At 48.3% G+C, this 14666-nt stretch overlaps 1 protein-coding gene across 1 annotated transcript; it reads right to left on the bottom strand.

The window, feature by feature from the left end:
* Positions 1-500: 500 nt before the first annotated feature.
* LOC309556138 (E3 ubiquitin/ISG15 ligase TRIM25-like) lies at positions 501-2142 on the bottom strand. Its single transcript, XM_082258494.1, has one exon. It carries the CDS (start codon positions 2129-2131, stop codon positions 560-562), a length of 1572 nt encoding a protein of 523 aa, XP_082114620.1. The 5' UTR covers positions 2132-2142; the 3' UTR covers positions 501-559.
* Between the last annotated feature and the right edge of the window lie 12524 nt (positions 2143-14666).

Genomic DNA, 14666 nt, shown 5'->3' with positions numbered 1-14666 from the left:
AATATGCACTGTGACTGTAGTAATGACACTGGCTGGGAAGGGGTTAAAAACATCAGGGGCAATTAAAGGGTTAACTGTGCCTAGCCAGTGTTTTCTCACTGTGGGGGAGGTGTTTTCTCACTGTGGGGGAGGTGCTTAGACTAGGGGAAGGCATTGATTGGTGCCCCTGGATCCATGCCTTCCCTCCTGACAGAAGGGTGACCTGCTGTTACATAGACGGATTGCTGCTCTCTGCCTAATGATTGGTGGGTGCCGGCGGACAACACAGCGGGTCGCCAGAGGTGCGGCTAACCGTTTTTTTCTTTGCCTGAGTAAATGTTCAGCCATGCCCACCCCCCTAAACCGCCCCCCCCCTCCCCCGTGCTATTTTTGACACCACCTTCCCTTTTAGCCCAAAAAATGACCATTTGTCGGATTTGCCTCCCGTTGGTTTCAGTGGAGTTCAGAGATTTCGGCATCCAAACTTCTTTGAAATTTGACAAATTGTGATTAAACCCCGGGCAGTTCAGCTGATTGGCTGATCACTAATGACCAGGCTCTGGGACCACGTCTACCCCCATTACTGCCCTCCCCCCAATATCTTCACCCCTCCATCCAATAGCCATACCCCAGCATGGAGGGGCTCGGTGAAGGTGGTGGTGAAGGTGTGGAGGTGTCGGATCGGGTCACACAGATCATAAAAGGAGATCCGGCCGGCCTCGTAATCCAGGTAGACCCGGACTGTGTGGCCGGTGATCTTGTACGGTAATTGGATCTCTTTTCTGTTATGTGTGACCACATGTTGGTTCTCGTGTCTCAGCAGTCCCCAGGACCGATGGTTATTTCCGATCCGGGACTGCGCCCACCCTGTCCTCTCTATACTGGGATAACACATCCCGACTATCCAGTGTTCCGATTTACTGACATCTACTTCCCAAAAATGTCTCCCCGAGGAAAACCTCCGACTGCTCAACACCTGGGCGCGGTTCTGGAATCTGTCCGGTGTCTCCCGGCGTTCCCGCTTGATATCTGACCACGACGCGGTCTTCATATCGTCTGATAGGAGCAGATTGCCGTGAGCCGTGTTCTCGTCCAATAGCAGGTCTGCAGCCTCCTGTATATTGAAGCATAGATGTTCCATGGACGTCATATCGGAGAACCCCGTGTGTAATGTATGTACGATCCCGGCCACATCCAGATCCCCTCCATCATGGAGGATCTGATCATCATCTACATCCTCACAATCATAGAAGTCCCCTGTGTGTGGTTCTTGTAGGAGTGTCAGTGGGTCCGGCACGTTACACAGCTCCTCGATGTGACGCATCCTCCTGGAAAGCTCCTCCTTCTTTATTTCCAGTCTTTGGATCTGTGCAGACAATGGTAGAGAGACCCGCTCTGCCTGATCAATGATCCCACTCAGGACCTTTTTCTCCAGGTCCTCCAGACGTCTCTTGAGGTCCTGGAACAGGAGGTCGACTCTCTCTGTTGCATCGTATGCTTTTTGTTCTGTGTTCCTCCTGCGTTCCTCCAGACTACGGACCCTTTCCTCCATCTCCTCCCTCTTTGAGTTCATTGACTGTAGAAGATTTCTGAGTTCATGTTTCTCCTTTATGGAAGCCTCACTCAACGTCTCCACCTTGTGTCCCCGATGTTCTCCGGCCAAGCTGCAGCCCACACAGATACAAGTGGCATCCACAGTGCAGAAATATTCTAGAATCTTCCTATGAATAGGGCATTTCCTCTTCTCCATGGAGGTGGTGGGGTCACATAAGACGTGTTCTGGGGACTTGCTGTGGACTCTCAGGTGGTCCTCACACATGTAGGCTTCACACAGCAGACAGCACTTTACAGCCGATATGGGAAAGTCAATGCAGTAAGTGCAGGCGTTCCCACTCACCGCCTGACCTGGCTGCGCAGACTGGAAGGCCTCCAAGATGCTCCGCAATGTAATGTTCCTCTGCAGTGCAGGCCGCTCCGGGAATTCTTCTCTGCATCCAGGACAAGAATACCGTCCAGACCTCTCCTGTGTATCCAACACGTGATCTATGCAATCCCGGCAGAAGTTGTGTCCACATTTCAGGTTTACGGGATCTATATAAAGGCTCAGACAGACGGAACATTCCAGCTCTGCACTCAGAGCAGCAGACGCCATCGCTGACAGCGAAAGAGCAAAACGAAAGTGAAACTCTTCCACACGTCCAAGTCATATGATCAGATTTACATGACTCAGCTCAGCGAGCGTCTGGATTGGTCTCTCCTCTTCTACACAGGAAGCCTGGGGCTTTCACTGAGGAACACTGATAACAAACCTTCAATTCACACAACCTCCGAAACAAACACTCCGCAACCTTCCACCCAACATTGATTACCTTTCCCAGCTCACCCCAACAAGAGAACATTGATTACCTTTCCCCACTGAGGAACACTGATAACAAACCCTCAACTCACCCAACCTCCGAAACAAACACTCCGCAACCTTCACAAACACTCCACAAACACTCCACAACCTCCACAAAAACTCCACAAACACTCCACAACCTTCACAAACACTCCACAAACACTCCGCAACCTTCACAAACACTCCGCAACCTTCACAAACACCACGCAAACCTTCACAAACACTCCGCAAACTCCGAACAAACACTCCGCAAACCTTCACAAACACTCCGCAACCTTCACAAACACTCCGCAAACCTTCACAAAGACTCCGCAAACTCCGAACAAACACTCCGCAAACCTTCACAAACACTCCGCAACCTTCACAAACACTCCGCAACCTCCGAACAAACACTCCGCAACCTTCACAAACACTCCGCAACCTCCGAACAAACACTCCGCAACCTCCAAACAAACACTCCGCAACCTTCACAAACACTCCGCAACCTTCCACCCAATATTGATTACCTTTCCCAGCTCACCCCAACAAGAGAACATTGATTACCTTTCCCCACTGAGGAACACTGATAACAAACCTTCAACTCACACAACCTCCGAAACAAACACTCCGCAACCTTCACAAACACTCCGCAACCTTCACAAACACTCCGTAACCTTCACAAACACTCCGCAACCTTCACAAACACTCCGCAACCTTCACAAACACTCTGCAACCTTCACAAACATTCCGCAACCTTCACAAACACTCCACAACCTTCACAAACACTCCGCAACCTTCACAAACACTCCGCAACCTTCACAAACACTCCGCAAACCTTCACAAACACTCCGCAACCTCCGAACAAACACTCCGCAAACCTTCACAAACACTCCGCAACCTTCACAAACACTCCGCAACCTCCGAACAAACACTCCGTAACCTTCACAAACACTCCGCAACCTCCGAACAAACACTCCGCAACCTCCAAACAAACACTCCGCAACCTTCACAAACACTCCGCAACCTTCCACCCAATATTGATTACCTTTCCCAGCTCACCCCAACAAGAGAACATTGATTACCTTTCCCCACTGAGGAACACTGATAACAAACCTTCAACTCACACAACCTCCGAAACAAACACTCCGCAACCTTCACAAACACTCCGCAACCTTCACAAACACTCCGTAACCTTCACAAACACTCCGCAACCTTCACAAACACTCCGCAACCTTCACAAACACTCTGCAACCTTCACAAACATTCCGCAACCTTCACAAACACTCCACAACCTTCACAAACACTCCGCAACCTTCACAAACACTCCGCAACCTTCACAAACACTCCGCAACCTTCCACCCAATATTGATTACCTTTCCCAGCTCACCCCAACAAGAGAACATTGATTACCTTTCCCCACTGAGGAACACTGATAACAAACCTTCAACTCACACAACCTCCGAAACAAACACTCCGCAACCTTCACAAACACTCCGCAACCTTCACAAACACTCCACAACCTTCACAAACACTCCGCAACCTTCACAAACACTCCGCAACCTTCACAAACACTCCACAACCTTCACAAACACTCCGCAACCTTCACAAACACTCTGCTACCTTCACAAACACTCCGCAACCTTCACAAACACTCCACAACCTTCACAAACACTCCGCAACCTTCATAAACACTCTGCAACCTTCACAAACACTCCGCAACCTTCACAAACACTCCGCAACCTTCACAAACACTCCACAACCTTCACAAACACTCCACAAACTTCACAAACACTCCGTAAACTTCACAAACACTCCGTAACCTTCACAAACACTCCGTAACCTTCACAAACACTCCACAACCTTCACAAACACTCCACAACCTTCACAAACACTCCACAAACACTCCGTAATCTTCACAAACACTCTGCAACCTTCACAAACACTCCACAACCTTCACAAACACTCCACAAACACTCCGCAACCTTCACAAACACTCCACAACCTTCACAAACACTCCACAAACACTCCACAACCTTCACAAACACTCCACAAACACTCCGTAATCTTCACAAACACTCTGCAACCTTCACAAACACTCCACAAACACTCCGCAACCTTCATAAACACTCCGCAAACTTCACAAACACTCTGCAACCTTCCACCCAACATTGATTACTTTTCCCAGCTCACCCCATCCAGGGAACATTGATTACCTTTCCCTTGCTCACCCCATCCAGGGAACATTGATTACTTTTCCTCAGCTCACCCCATCGGGGAACATTGATTACCTTTCCCCAGCTCACCCCATCAGGGATACATTGATTACCTTTCCCCAGCTCACCTCATCGGGGGGAAAATTGATTACCTTTCCCCAGCTCACCCCATCGGGAACATTGATTACCTTTCCCCAGCTCATCCCATCGGGAACATTGATTACCTTTCCCCAGCTCATCCCATTTGGAAACATTGATTACCTTTCCCCAGCTCATCCCATCGGGAACATTGATTACCTTTCCCCAGCTCATCCCATTTGGAAACATTGAATACCTTTCCCCAGCTCACCCCATCAGGGATACATTGATTACGTTTCCAAAGCTCACCCCATCGGGGAGCATTGATTACCTTTCCCCAGCTCACCCCATCCAGGGAACATTGATTATCTTTCCCCAGCTCACCTCATCGGGGGGAACATTGATTACCTTTCCCCAGCTCACCCCATCAGGGAACATTGATTATCTTTCTCCATCTCACCCCATCAGGGAACATTGATTACCTTTGCCCAGCTCACCCCATTGGGGAACATTGATTACCTTTCCCCAGCTCACCCCATCGGGGAACATTGATTACCTTTCCCCAGCTCACCCCATCGGGGAACATTGATTACCTTTCCCCAGCTCACCTTATTGGGGACCATTGATTAGCTTTCTCCAGCTCACCACATTGAGAAACATTGGTTACCTTTCCCCAGCTCACCCCATCAAGGGAACATTGGTTACTTTTCCCAGCTCACCCCATCGGGGTAAGCCGCTGGCAACAAAACTGGTTTAGACATTAATGGCTGTGTGTTGAGTTATTTTGAGGGGACAGTAAATTTACACTGTTATACAAGCTGTACACTCACTACTTTACATTGTAGCAAAGTGTCATTTCTTCAGTGTTGTCACATGAAAAGATAGAATAAAATGGGATGGGGTATACTTACTTTTGTGAGCTACTGTATTGTGAATAAATATATATATTTCCTACTTAGTCAGTATTCATATCGATTGGTGTATGCTGTTAAAAAGAAATTGATTGACGAAAAGATCTTGTTATAATTATCGTTCAGGAAATCATTCTCAAACGTATAACGCACAACAGGACAGAGGAATGGAGTTAATGGGAGGGATAGAGGGAAGGGGTCAATGAGAAGGACAGATTTGAGGGGGGGGGTCAATAGGAGGAAAAAAAGGATGGGGGTCCAAATGAAGAAACGTGGATATGGGAGGGACAGAAGGAAGGGGGCCATAGGATGGCAAAAGGGATGGGAGTCACATGAGGAACAGCAGGGTGGGCCAGAGGGGCTACAGATGAATGGGAGTCAATAGGAGGGACAGAAGGATGGAGTTCCAAAAGAGGAAAATGGCTTAAACGGAGGGACAGAGTAAAGGGGGTCCATAGGAGGTAAAGAAGGATCAAGTCTATTGGAAGGACAGAAGGATTGGGGTCAAAATAAAATGAAAGAGGGATAGGACTCCATAGGATGAACAGAAAGAAAGAGTTCATAGAAACATCAGAAGGTTTGGAGTCCACAGGTGGGACAGAGGGATGGGGGTCCATAGGAAGAGCAGACAGATGGGGGTCCATAGGGAGGGAAACAGTATAGAGTCAATAGAAATTAAAAAAAAAAAACGGGAGTTCACTTGAGATACAGAGTAATAGGGGTCCAAAGAATTGACAAAGGGATAGGGGTAAATTGGAAGGACAGAGGAATGGGGGTCCATAGGAGTGACACAGCTATGGGGGCCAACAGGAGAGACAGATGGGTTGGAGACCATCAGAGGGACATGATGATGGGTGTCAAAATAAGGTAAAGAGGAATAGACTCATATGGAGGGACAAAGGTTGTGGGGTTCATAGAAAAGACAGAGGGATGGAGGTACATGGGAGGGTCAGAGTATTGGGGGTCCGTAGAAAAGATAGGAAGGGTTGGTGGTCCATAGGAGGAACAAAAGGATTTGGGTCCATGAGGTGGACAGAAGAATGGGAGTCCATAGAGGAAAAAAGCAGTGGGGACAATAATAGAGTCCATAGGTGGGACAGAAGGATCAGGTCCATAGGAGGAACAGAGGAATGGGAGTCCATAGAAGGGATAGGGTGACATAGGTCAAAAGGAGGACAGAAGAATGGGGGTCGTTAGGAGCATAGACGAATGGGGGTCTATATGAGGGACAGTAGGACGGAGGACCGTATAGGAGGTACAGAAAGATTGGGTTCCATAGGAGTAACAGAGGGATAGTGGTCCACAGGAAGAACAGAGATATGGAGGTTCAAAGGAGGGACAGAGGAATGGGGGTCCATAGAAGGGATAGGGTGACGAAGGTCAAAAGGAGGACAGAAGAATGGGGGTCATTAGGAGCATTGATGAATGGGGATCTATATGAGGGACAGTGGGACCGAGGACCGTATAGGAGGTACAGAAAGATTGGGTACCATAGGAGTAACAGAGGGATACTGGTCCACAGGAAGAACAGAGAGATGGAGGTTCAAAGGAGGGACAGAGGAATGGTGGTCGAAAGGAGGGACAGAGAAATGGGGGTCGAAAGGAGGGACAAAAAGATGGAGGTCAACAGAAAGGTGAAAGAAAATAGGGTTTCACAGGAGAGACAGAACAATTGGGGGTCTACAAGAGGGGCAGAGGGATGGGGATCCAAAGGGCAAACAGAAGGATGACGTTCCATGGAAAGCACAGAGAGATGGGGATTTAGTGGAGGGGTTAGAGGAATGTGGGCCCCACAGCAGAGATAGAGGAATTGGGGTTCATGGGAACAACAGCTGAATTGGGGTCTATGGAGAAGACTTAGGGATGGGGACCATAGAAATAACAGAGGAACAGCGGTTCACAAGAACGAGAGAATGAGGTTGGAAGATGGGACAGAGGGGTGTGAGTCCCTAGGAGAGAGAGAAGGATGGGGTTACATAGGAGAAACAAAATGATGGGGGTCCAAATAAAGGCAGAAGGATGGGAGTCAATGGGAGGAAAGAAGGATGGGGATCAATAGAAAGAACAGCAGGACAGGCACTATGTAGGAGTAGCAGAAGAATGGGGTTTCATAGAGGTTAAAGAGATGGGGGTTCACAGGAGGGACAGAGCGATGGGGGGTCCATAGAAAGGACAAGGATGTGGGTCCATAGGAGGGAAAGAGGAATGTGGGTCCCTAGGAGAGACAGAGGGATGGGGGTCTGTGGGAGGGAAAGAGGGATAGGAGTCTATTAGGAACAACAGAGGGATAGGGGTCCTGGAGAGGAAAGGGGGATACGAATGATGTCTATAGAATGGACAAATGGATGTTGGTAAACAAAATGGTCAAAGAGATGGGGGTTCATTGGAAAGACAGAGGGATGGGGGCCCAAAGGAGTTACAGATAGAGTCCATGGAAACAACAGAAAGATTGGGGTCCAGGAGAGGACAAGGGGATTGGGGCCCATAGGAACATATGAGGTATGAAAGGATGGGAATCCAAATTAAGGTAAGAGAGATTCGGATTCACATGAGAAACAGAGGAATAGGAATCTATTAGAGGAGACAGAGAGAAAGGAGTCCACAAGAGGGACAGAGGGATAGGGTCCACAAGAGGGACAGAGGGAAAGGAGTCCACAAGAGGGACAGAGGGAAAGGAGTCCACAAGGGGGACAGAGGGATAGGGTCCACAAGAGGGACGGAGGGATAGGGTCCACAAGAGGGACAGAGGGATAGGGTCCACAAGAGGGACGGAGGGATAGGGTCCACAAGAGGGACAGAGGGATAGGGTCCACAAGAGGGACGGAGGGATAGGGTCCACAAGAGGGACGGAGGGATAGGGTCCACAAGAGGGACAGAGGGAAAGGAGTCCACAAGAGGGACGGAGGGATAGGGTCCACAAGAGGGACGGAGGGATAGGGTCCACAAGAGGGACAGAGGGAAAGGAGTCCACAAGAGGGATGGAGGGATAGGGTCCACAAGAGGGACAGAGGGATAGGGTCCACAAGAGGGACGGAGGGATAGGGTCCACAAGAGGGACAGAGGGAAAGGAGTCCACAAGAGAGACAGAGGGATAGGGTCCACAAGAGGGACAGAGGGAAAGGAGTCCACAAGAGGGACGGAGGGAAAGGAGTCCACAAGAGGGACGGAGGGATAGGGTCCACAAGAGGGACGGAGGGATAGGGTCCACAAGAGGGACGGAGGGATAGGGTCCACAAGAGGGACAGAGGGATAGGGTCCACAAGAGGGACGGAGGGATAGGGTCCACAAGAGGGACGGAGGGATAGGGTCCACAAGAGGGACAGAGGGATAGGGTCCACAAGAGGGACGGAGGGATAGGGTCCACAAGAGGGACGGAGGGATAGGGTCCACAAGAGGGACAGAGGGATAGGGTCCACAAGAGGGACGGAGGGATAGGGTCGACAAGAGGGACGGAGGGATAGGGTCGACAAGAGGGACAGAGGGAAAGGAGTCCACAAGAGGGATGGAGGGATAGGGTCCACAAGAGGGACGGAGGGATAGGGTCCACAAGAGGGACAGAGGGATAGGGTCCACAAGAGGGACGGAGGGATAGGGTCCACAAGAGGGACAGAGGGATAGGGTCCACAAGAGGGACGGAGGGATAGGGTCCACAAGAGGGACGGAGGGATAGGGTCCACAAGAGGGACAGAGGGATAGGGTCCACAAGAGGGACGGAGGGATAGGGTCCACAAGAGGGACGGAGGGATAGGGTCCACAAGAGGGACAGAGGGAAAGGAGTCCACAAGAGGGATGGAGGGATAGGGTCCACAAGAGGGACGGAGGGATAGGGTCCACAAGAGGGACAGAGGGATAGGGTCCACAAGAGGGACGGAGGGATAGGGTCCACAAGAGGGACGGAGGGATAGGGTCCACAAGAGGGACAGAGGGATAGGGTCCACAAGAGGGATAGAGGGATAGGGTCCACAAGAGGGACGGAGGGATAGGGTCCACATGAGGGACAGAGGGATAGGGTCCACAAGAGGGACGGAGGGATAGGGTCCACAAGAGGGACAGAGGGATAGGGTCCACAAGAGGGACGGAGAGGTAGGGATCCATAAAAGGGACATGGAGAATGAGGGTCTAAAGCAGGAAAAAAGAATGAGAGTCCATAGGAGGGATAAAAGGTTGGGGTCCAAAGCAAGAATGAGGAATAGGGGTCCATGGGAGGAACAAACATGATAAGAATTGAGGGATCGGTGTCTATAGGGCGGTCAAAGAAGTAGAGGAAGATATGAACGATAGAAGGATGGGGATCCAAAGGCATAACAGAGGGATTGTGGTGCACAAAAAGGACCGGTAGATTGGGGTTCACTGGAGGGACGGAGGGACGGAGGGATGGGGGTCTATGGGAGGGAGAGAAGATGGGGATTCATAGCGCAAGCTATACAAAAAAGGGCACCCATGGATGGGCCCCTATACAGAGGAGCCTTCACATGCAGCTTCCAAATTTATCTCCAAATGTGCAACCAAACCCCCCGTTCTGGAATAGAATTATTAGACGGGATCTTCGTCTATTCACAAGCCGGCTGGTAAGTGTGCTGGGAGATTTCTGTTTGTTTGGAATGGTGATCCATAGAATAGACATAGGGATGGGGTTCTAGGGAAAATACAGAGGTATAGGGGTTCACAGGAGGAACAGAAGGATGGAGGTCTATAAGAAGGACACAGATAGGGGGCCACAGGAGTGACAAAGGTTTGGGGTTCAAAAAGACTGGTAAAGAGATGGAGGTCTAGAAGTGAGACAGGGAGATAGGGTCCATAGGCGGAATGGAAGGATGGGAGTGCTTAGGAAGGAATGAGATATGAGGGTACAGTCAGGTCCATAAATATTGGGACATGGACACAATTCTAATCTTTTTGGCTCTATACACCACCACAATGGATTTGAAATGAAACAAACAAGATGTGCTTTAACTGCAGACTTTCAGCTTTAATTTGAGGGTATTTACATCCAAATCAGGTGAAAGGTGTAGGAATTACAACAGTTTGTATATGTGACTCCCACTTTTTAAGGGACCAAAAGTAGTGGGACAATTGGCTGCTCAGCTGTTCCATGGCCAGGTGTGTGTTATTCCCTCATTATCCCATTTACAAGGAGCAGATAAAAGGTCCAGAGTTCATTTCAAGTGTGCTATTTGCATTTGGAATCTGTTGCTGTCAACTCTCAATATGAGATCCAAAGAGCTGTCACTATCAGTGAAGCAAGCCATCATTAGGCTGAAAAACAAAACAAACCCATCAGAGAGATAGCAAAAACATTAGGTGTGGCAAAATCAGCTGTTTGGAACATCCTTAAAAAAGAAAGAACGCACTGGTGAGCTCAGCAACACCAAAAGACCCGGAAGACCACGGAAAACAACTGTGGTGGATGACCGAAGAATTCTTTCCCTGGTGAAGAAAACACCCTTCACAACAGTTGGCCAGATCAAGATCACTCTCTAGGAGGTAGGTGTATGTGTGTCAGATGAAGAACACTCTCCAGGAGGTAGGTATATGTGTGTCAGATGAAGAACACTCTCCAGGAGGTAGGTGTATGTGTGTCAGATGAAGAACACTCTCCAGGAGGTAGGTGTATGTGTGTCAGATGAAGAACACTCTCCAGGAGGTAGGTGTATGTGTGTCAGATGAAGAACACTCTCCAGGAGGTAGGTGTATGTGTGTCAGATCAGGAACACTCTCCAGGAGGTAGGTGTATGTGTGTCATATAGAGAACTCTCTCCAGGAGGTAGGTGTATGTGTGTCAGATGAAGAACACTCTCCAGGAGGTAGGTGTATGTGTGTCAGGTCAGGAACACTCTCCAGGAGGTAGGTGTATGTGTGTCAAAGTCAACAATCAAGAGAAGAATTCACCAGAGTGAATACAGAGGGTTCACCACAAGATGTAAATCATTGATGAGCCTCAAAAACAGGAAGGCCAGATTAGAGTTTTCCAGACAACATCTAAAAAAGCCTTCACAGTTCTGGAACATCCTATGGACAGATGAGACGAAGATCAACTTGTAGCAGAGTGATGGGAAGAGAAGAGCATGGAGAAGGAAAGGAACTGCTCATGATCCAAAGCATACCACCTCATCAGTGAAGCATGGTGGTGGTAGTGTCATGGCGTGGGCATGTATGGCTGCCAATGGAACTGGTTCTCTTGTATTTATTGATGATGTGACTGCTGACAGAAGCAGCAGGATGAATTCTGAAGTGTTTCGGGAATATTATCTGCTTATATTCAGCCAAATGCTTCAGAACTCATTGGACGGCGCTTCACAGTGCAGATGGACAATGACCCGAAGCATACTGCGAAAGCAACCAAAGAGTTTTTTAAGGGAAAGAAGTGGAATGTTATGCAATGGCCGAGTCAATCACCTGACCTGAATCCGATTGAGCATGCATTTCACTTGCTGAAGACAAAACTGAAGGGAAAATGCCCCAAGAACAAGCAGGAACTGAAGACAGTTGCAGTAGAGGCCTGGCAGAGCATCACCAGGGATGAAACCCAGCGTCTGGTGATGTCTATGGGTTCCAGACTTCAGGCTGTAATTGGCTGCAAATGATTTGCAACCAAGTATTAAAAAGTGAAAGTTTGATTTATGATTGTTAATCAGTCCCATTACTTTTGGTCCCTTAAAAAGTGGGAGGCACAAATACAAACTGTTGTAATTCCTACACCGTTCACCTGATTTGGATGTAAATTCCCTCAAATTAAAGCTGAAAGTCTGCAGGTAAAGCACATCTTGTTTGTTTCATTTCAAATCCATTGTGGTGGTGTATAGAGCCAAAAAGATTAGAATTGTGTCCATGTCCCAATATTTATGGACCTGACTGTATATAGGAGGAGATAGGAGGGAGGAGCTATGAGGGTATATAGGAGGGGATATGAGGGTATATAGGAGGGAGGAGATAGGAGGGTATATAGGAGGGGAAATGAGGGTATATAGGAGGAGATATGAGGGTATATAGGAGGGAGGAGATATGAGGGTATATAGGAGGGAGGAGAAATGAGGGTATATAGGAGGGAGGAGCTATGAGGGTATATAGGAGGGAGGAGATATGAGGGTATATAGGAGGGAGGAGCTATGAGGGTATATAGGAGGGAGGAGCTATGAGGGTATATAGGAGGTAGGAGATATGAGGGTATATAGGAGGAGATATGAGGGTATATAGGAGGGAGGAGATATGAGAGTATATAGGAGGGGATATGAGGGTATATAGGAGGGAGGAGATATGAGGGTATATAGGAGGGAGGAGCTATGAGGGTATATAGGAGGGAGGAGATATGAGGGTATATAGGAGGAGATATGAGGGTATATAGGAGGAGATATGAGGGTATATAGGAGGAGATATGAGGGTATATAGGAGGGAGGAGATATGAGAGTATATAGGAGGGGATATGAGGGTATATAGGAGGGAGGAGATATGAGGGTATATAGGAGGGAGGAGATATGAGGGTATATAGGAGGGAGGAGATATGAGGGTATATAGGAGGAGATATGAGGGTATATAGGAGGGAGGAGATGAGGGTATATAGGAGGGAGGAGATATGAGGGTATATAGGAGTTGAAATGAGGGTATATAGGAGGAGATATGAGGGTATATAGGAGGAGATATGAGGGTATATAGGAGGGAGGAGCTATGAGGGTATATAGGAGGAGATATGAGGGTATATAGGAGGGAGGAGATATGAGGGTATATAGGAGGGAGGAGCTATGAGGGTATATAGGAGGGAGGAGATATGAGGATATATAGGAGGGAGGAGCTATGAGGGTATATAGGAGGGAGGAGCTATGAGGGTATATAGGAGGGAGGAGCTATGAGGGTATATAGGAGGGAGGAGCTATGAGGGTATATAGGAGGAGAAATGAGGGTATATAGGAGGGAGGAGATATGAGGGTATATAGGAGTTGAAATGAGGGTATATAGGAGGAGATATGAGGGTATATAGGAGGAGATATGAGGGTATATAGGAGGGAGGAGCTATGAGGGTATATAGGAGGAGATATGAGGGTATATAGGAGGGAGGAGATATGAGGGTATATAGGAGGGAGGAGATATGAGGGTATATAGGAGGAGATATGAGGGTATATAGAAGGGAGGAGATATGAGGGTATATAGGAGGAGATATGAGGGTATATAGGAGGGAGGAGATATGATGGTATATAGGAGGGAGGAGATATGAGGGTATATAGGAGGGAGGAGATATGAGGGTATATAGGAGGGAGGAGATATGAGGGTATATAGGAGGGAGGTGATATGAGGGTATATAGGAGGGAGGAGATATGAGGGTATATAGGAGGGAGGAGATATGAGAGTATATAGGGAGGAGATATGAGGGTATATAGGAGGAGATATGAGGGTATATAGGAGGGAGGAGATAGGAGGGTATATAGGAGGGAGGAGATATGATGGTATATAGGAGGGAGGAGATATGAGGGTATATAGGAGGGAGGAGATATGAGGGTATATAGGAGGGAGGAGATATGATGGTATATAGGAGGGAGGAGATATGATGGTATATAGGAGGGAGGAGATATGAGGGTATATAGGAGGGAGGAGATATGAGGGTATATAGGAGGGAGGAGATATGAGGGTATATAGGAGGGAGGTGATATGAGGGTATATAGGAGGGAGGAGATAGGAGGGTATATAGGAGGAGATATGAGGGTATATAGGAGGGAGGAGATAGGAGGGTATATAGGAGGAGATATGAGGGTATATAGGAGGGAGGAGATATGAGGGTATATAGGAGGGAGGAGATATGAGGGTATATAGGAGGGAGGAGATATGAGGGTATATAGGAGGGAGGAGATATGAGGGTATATAGGAGGGAGGAGATATGAGGGTTATATAGGAGGAGGATATGAGGGTATATAGGATGGAGGTTATATGAGGGTATATAGGAGGGAGGTGATATGAGGGTATATAGGAGGGAGGTGATGAGGGTATATAGGAGGGAGGTGATATGAGGGTATATAGGAGGGAGGTGATATGAGGGTATATAGGAGGGAGGTTATGAGGGTATATAGGAGGAGGAGATATGAGGGTAATAGGAGGAGATATGATGGGTATATAATCGATACG

This window comes from Pelophylax lessonae (genome assembly GCF_965119305.1).
Source record: "Pelophylax lessonae genome assembly, chromosome: 5".
NCBI classification, from domain to species: Eukaryota; Metazoa; Chordata; class Amphibia; order Anura; family Ranidae; genus Pelophylax; species Pelophylax lessonae.
Note: the sequence above shows the minus strand (reverse complement) of the source record. Positions and strands in the feature narration are given on the sequence as shown.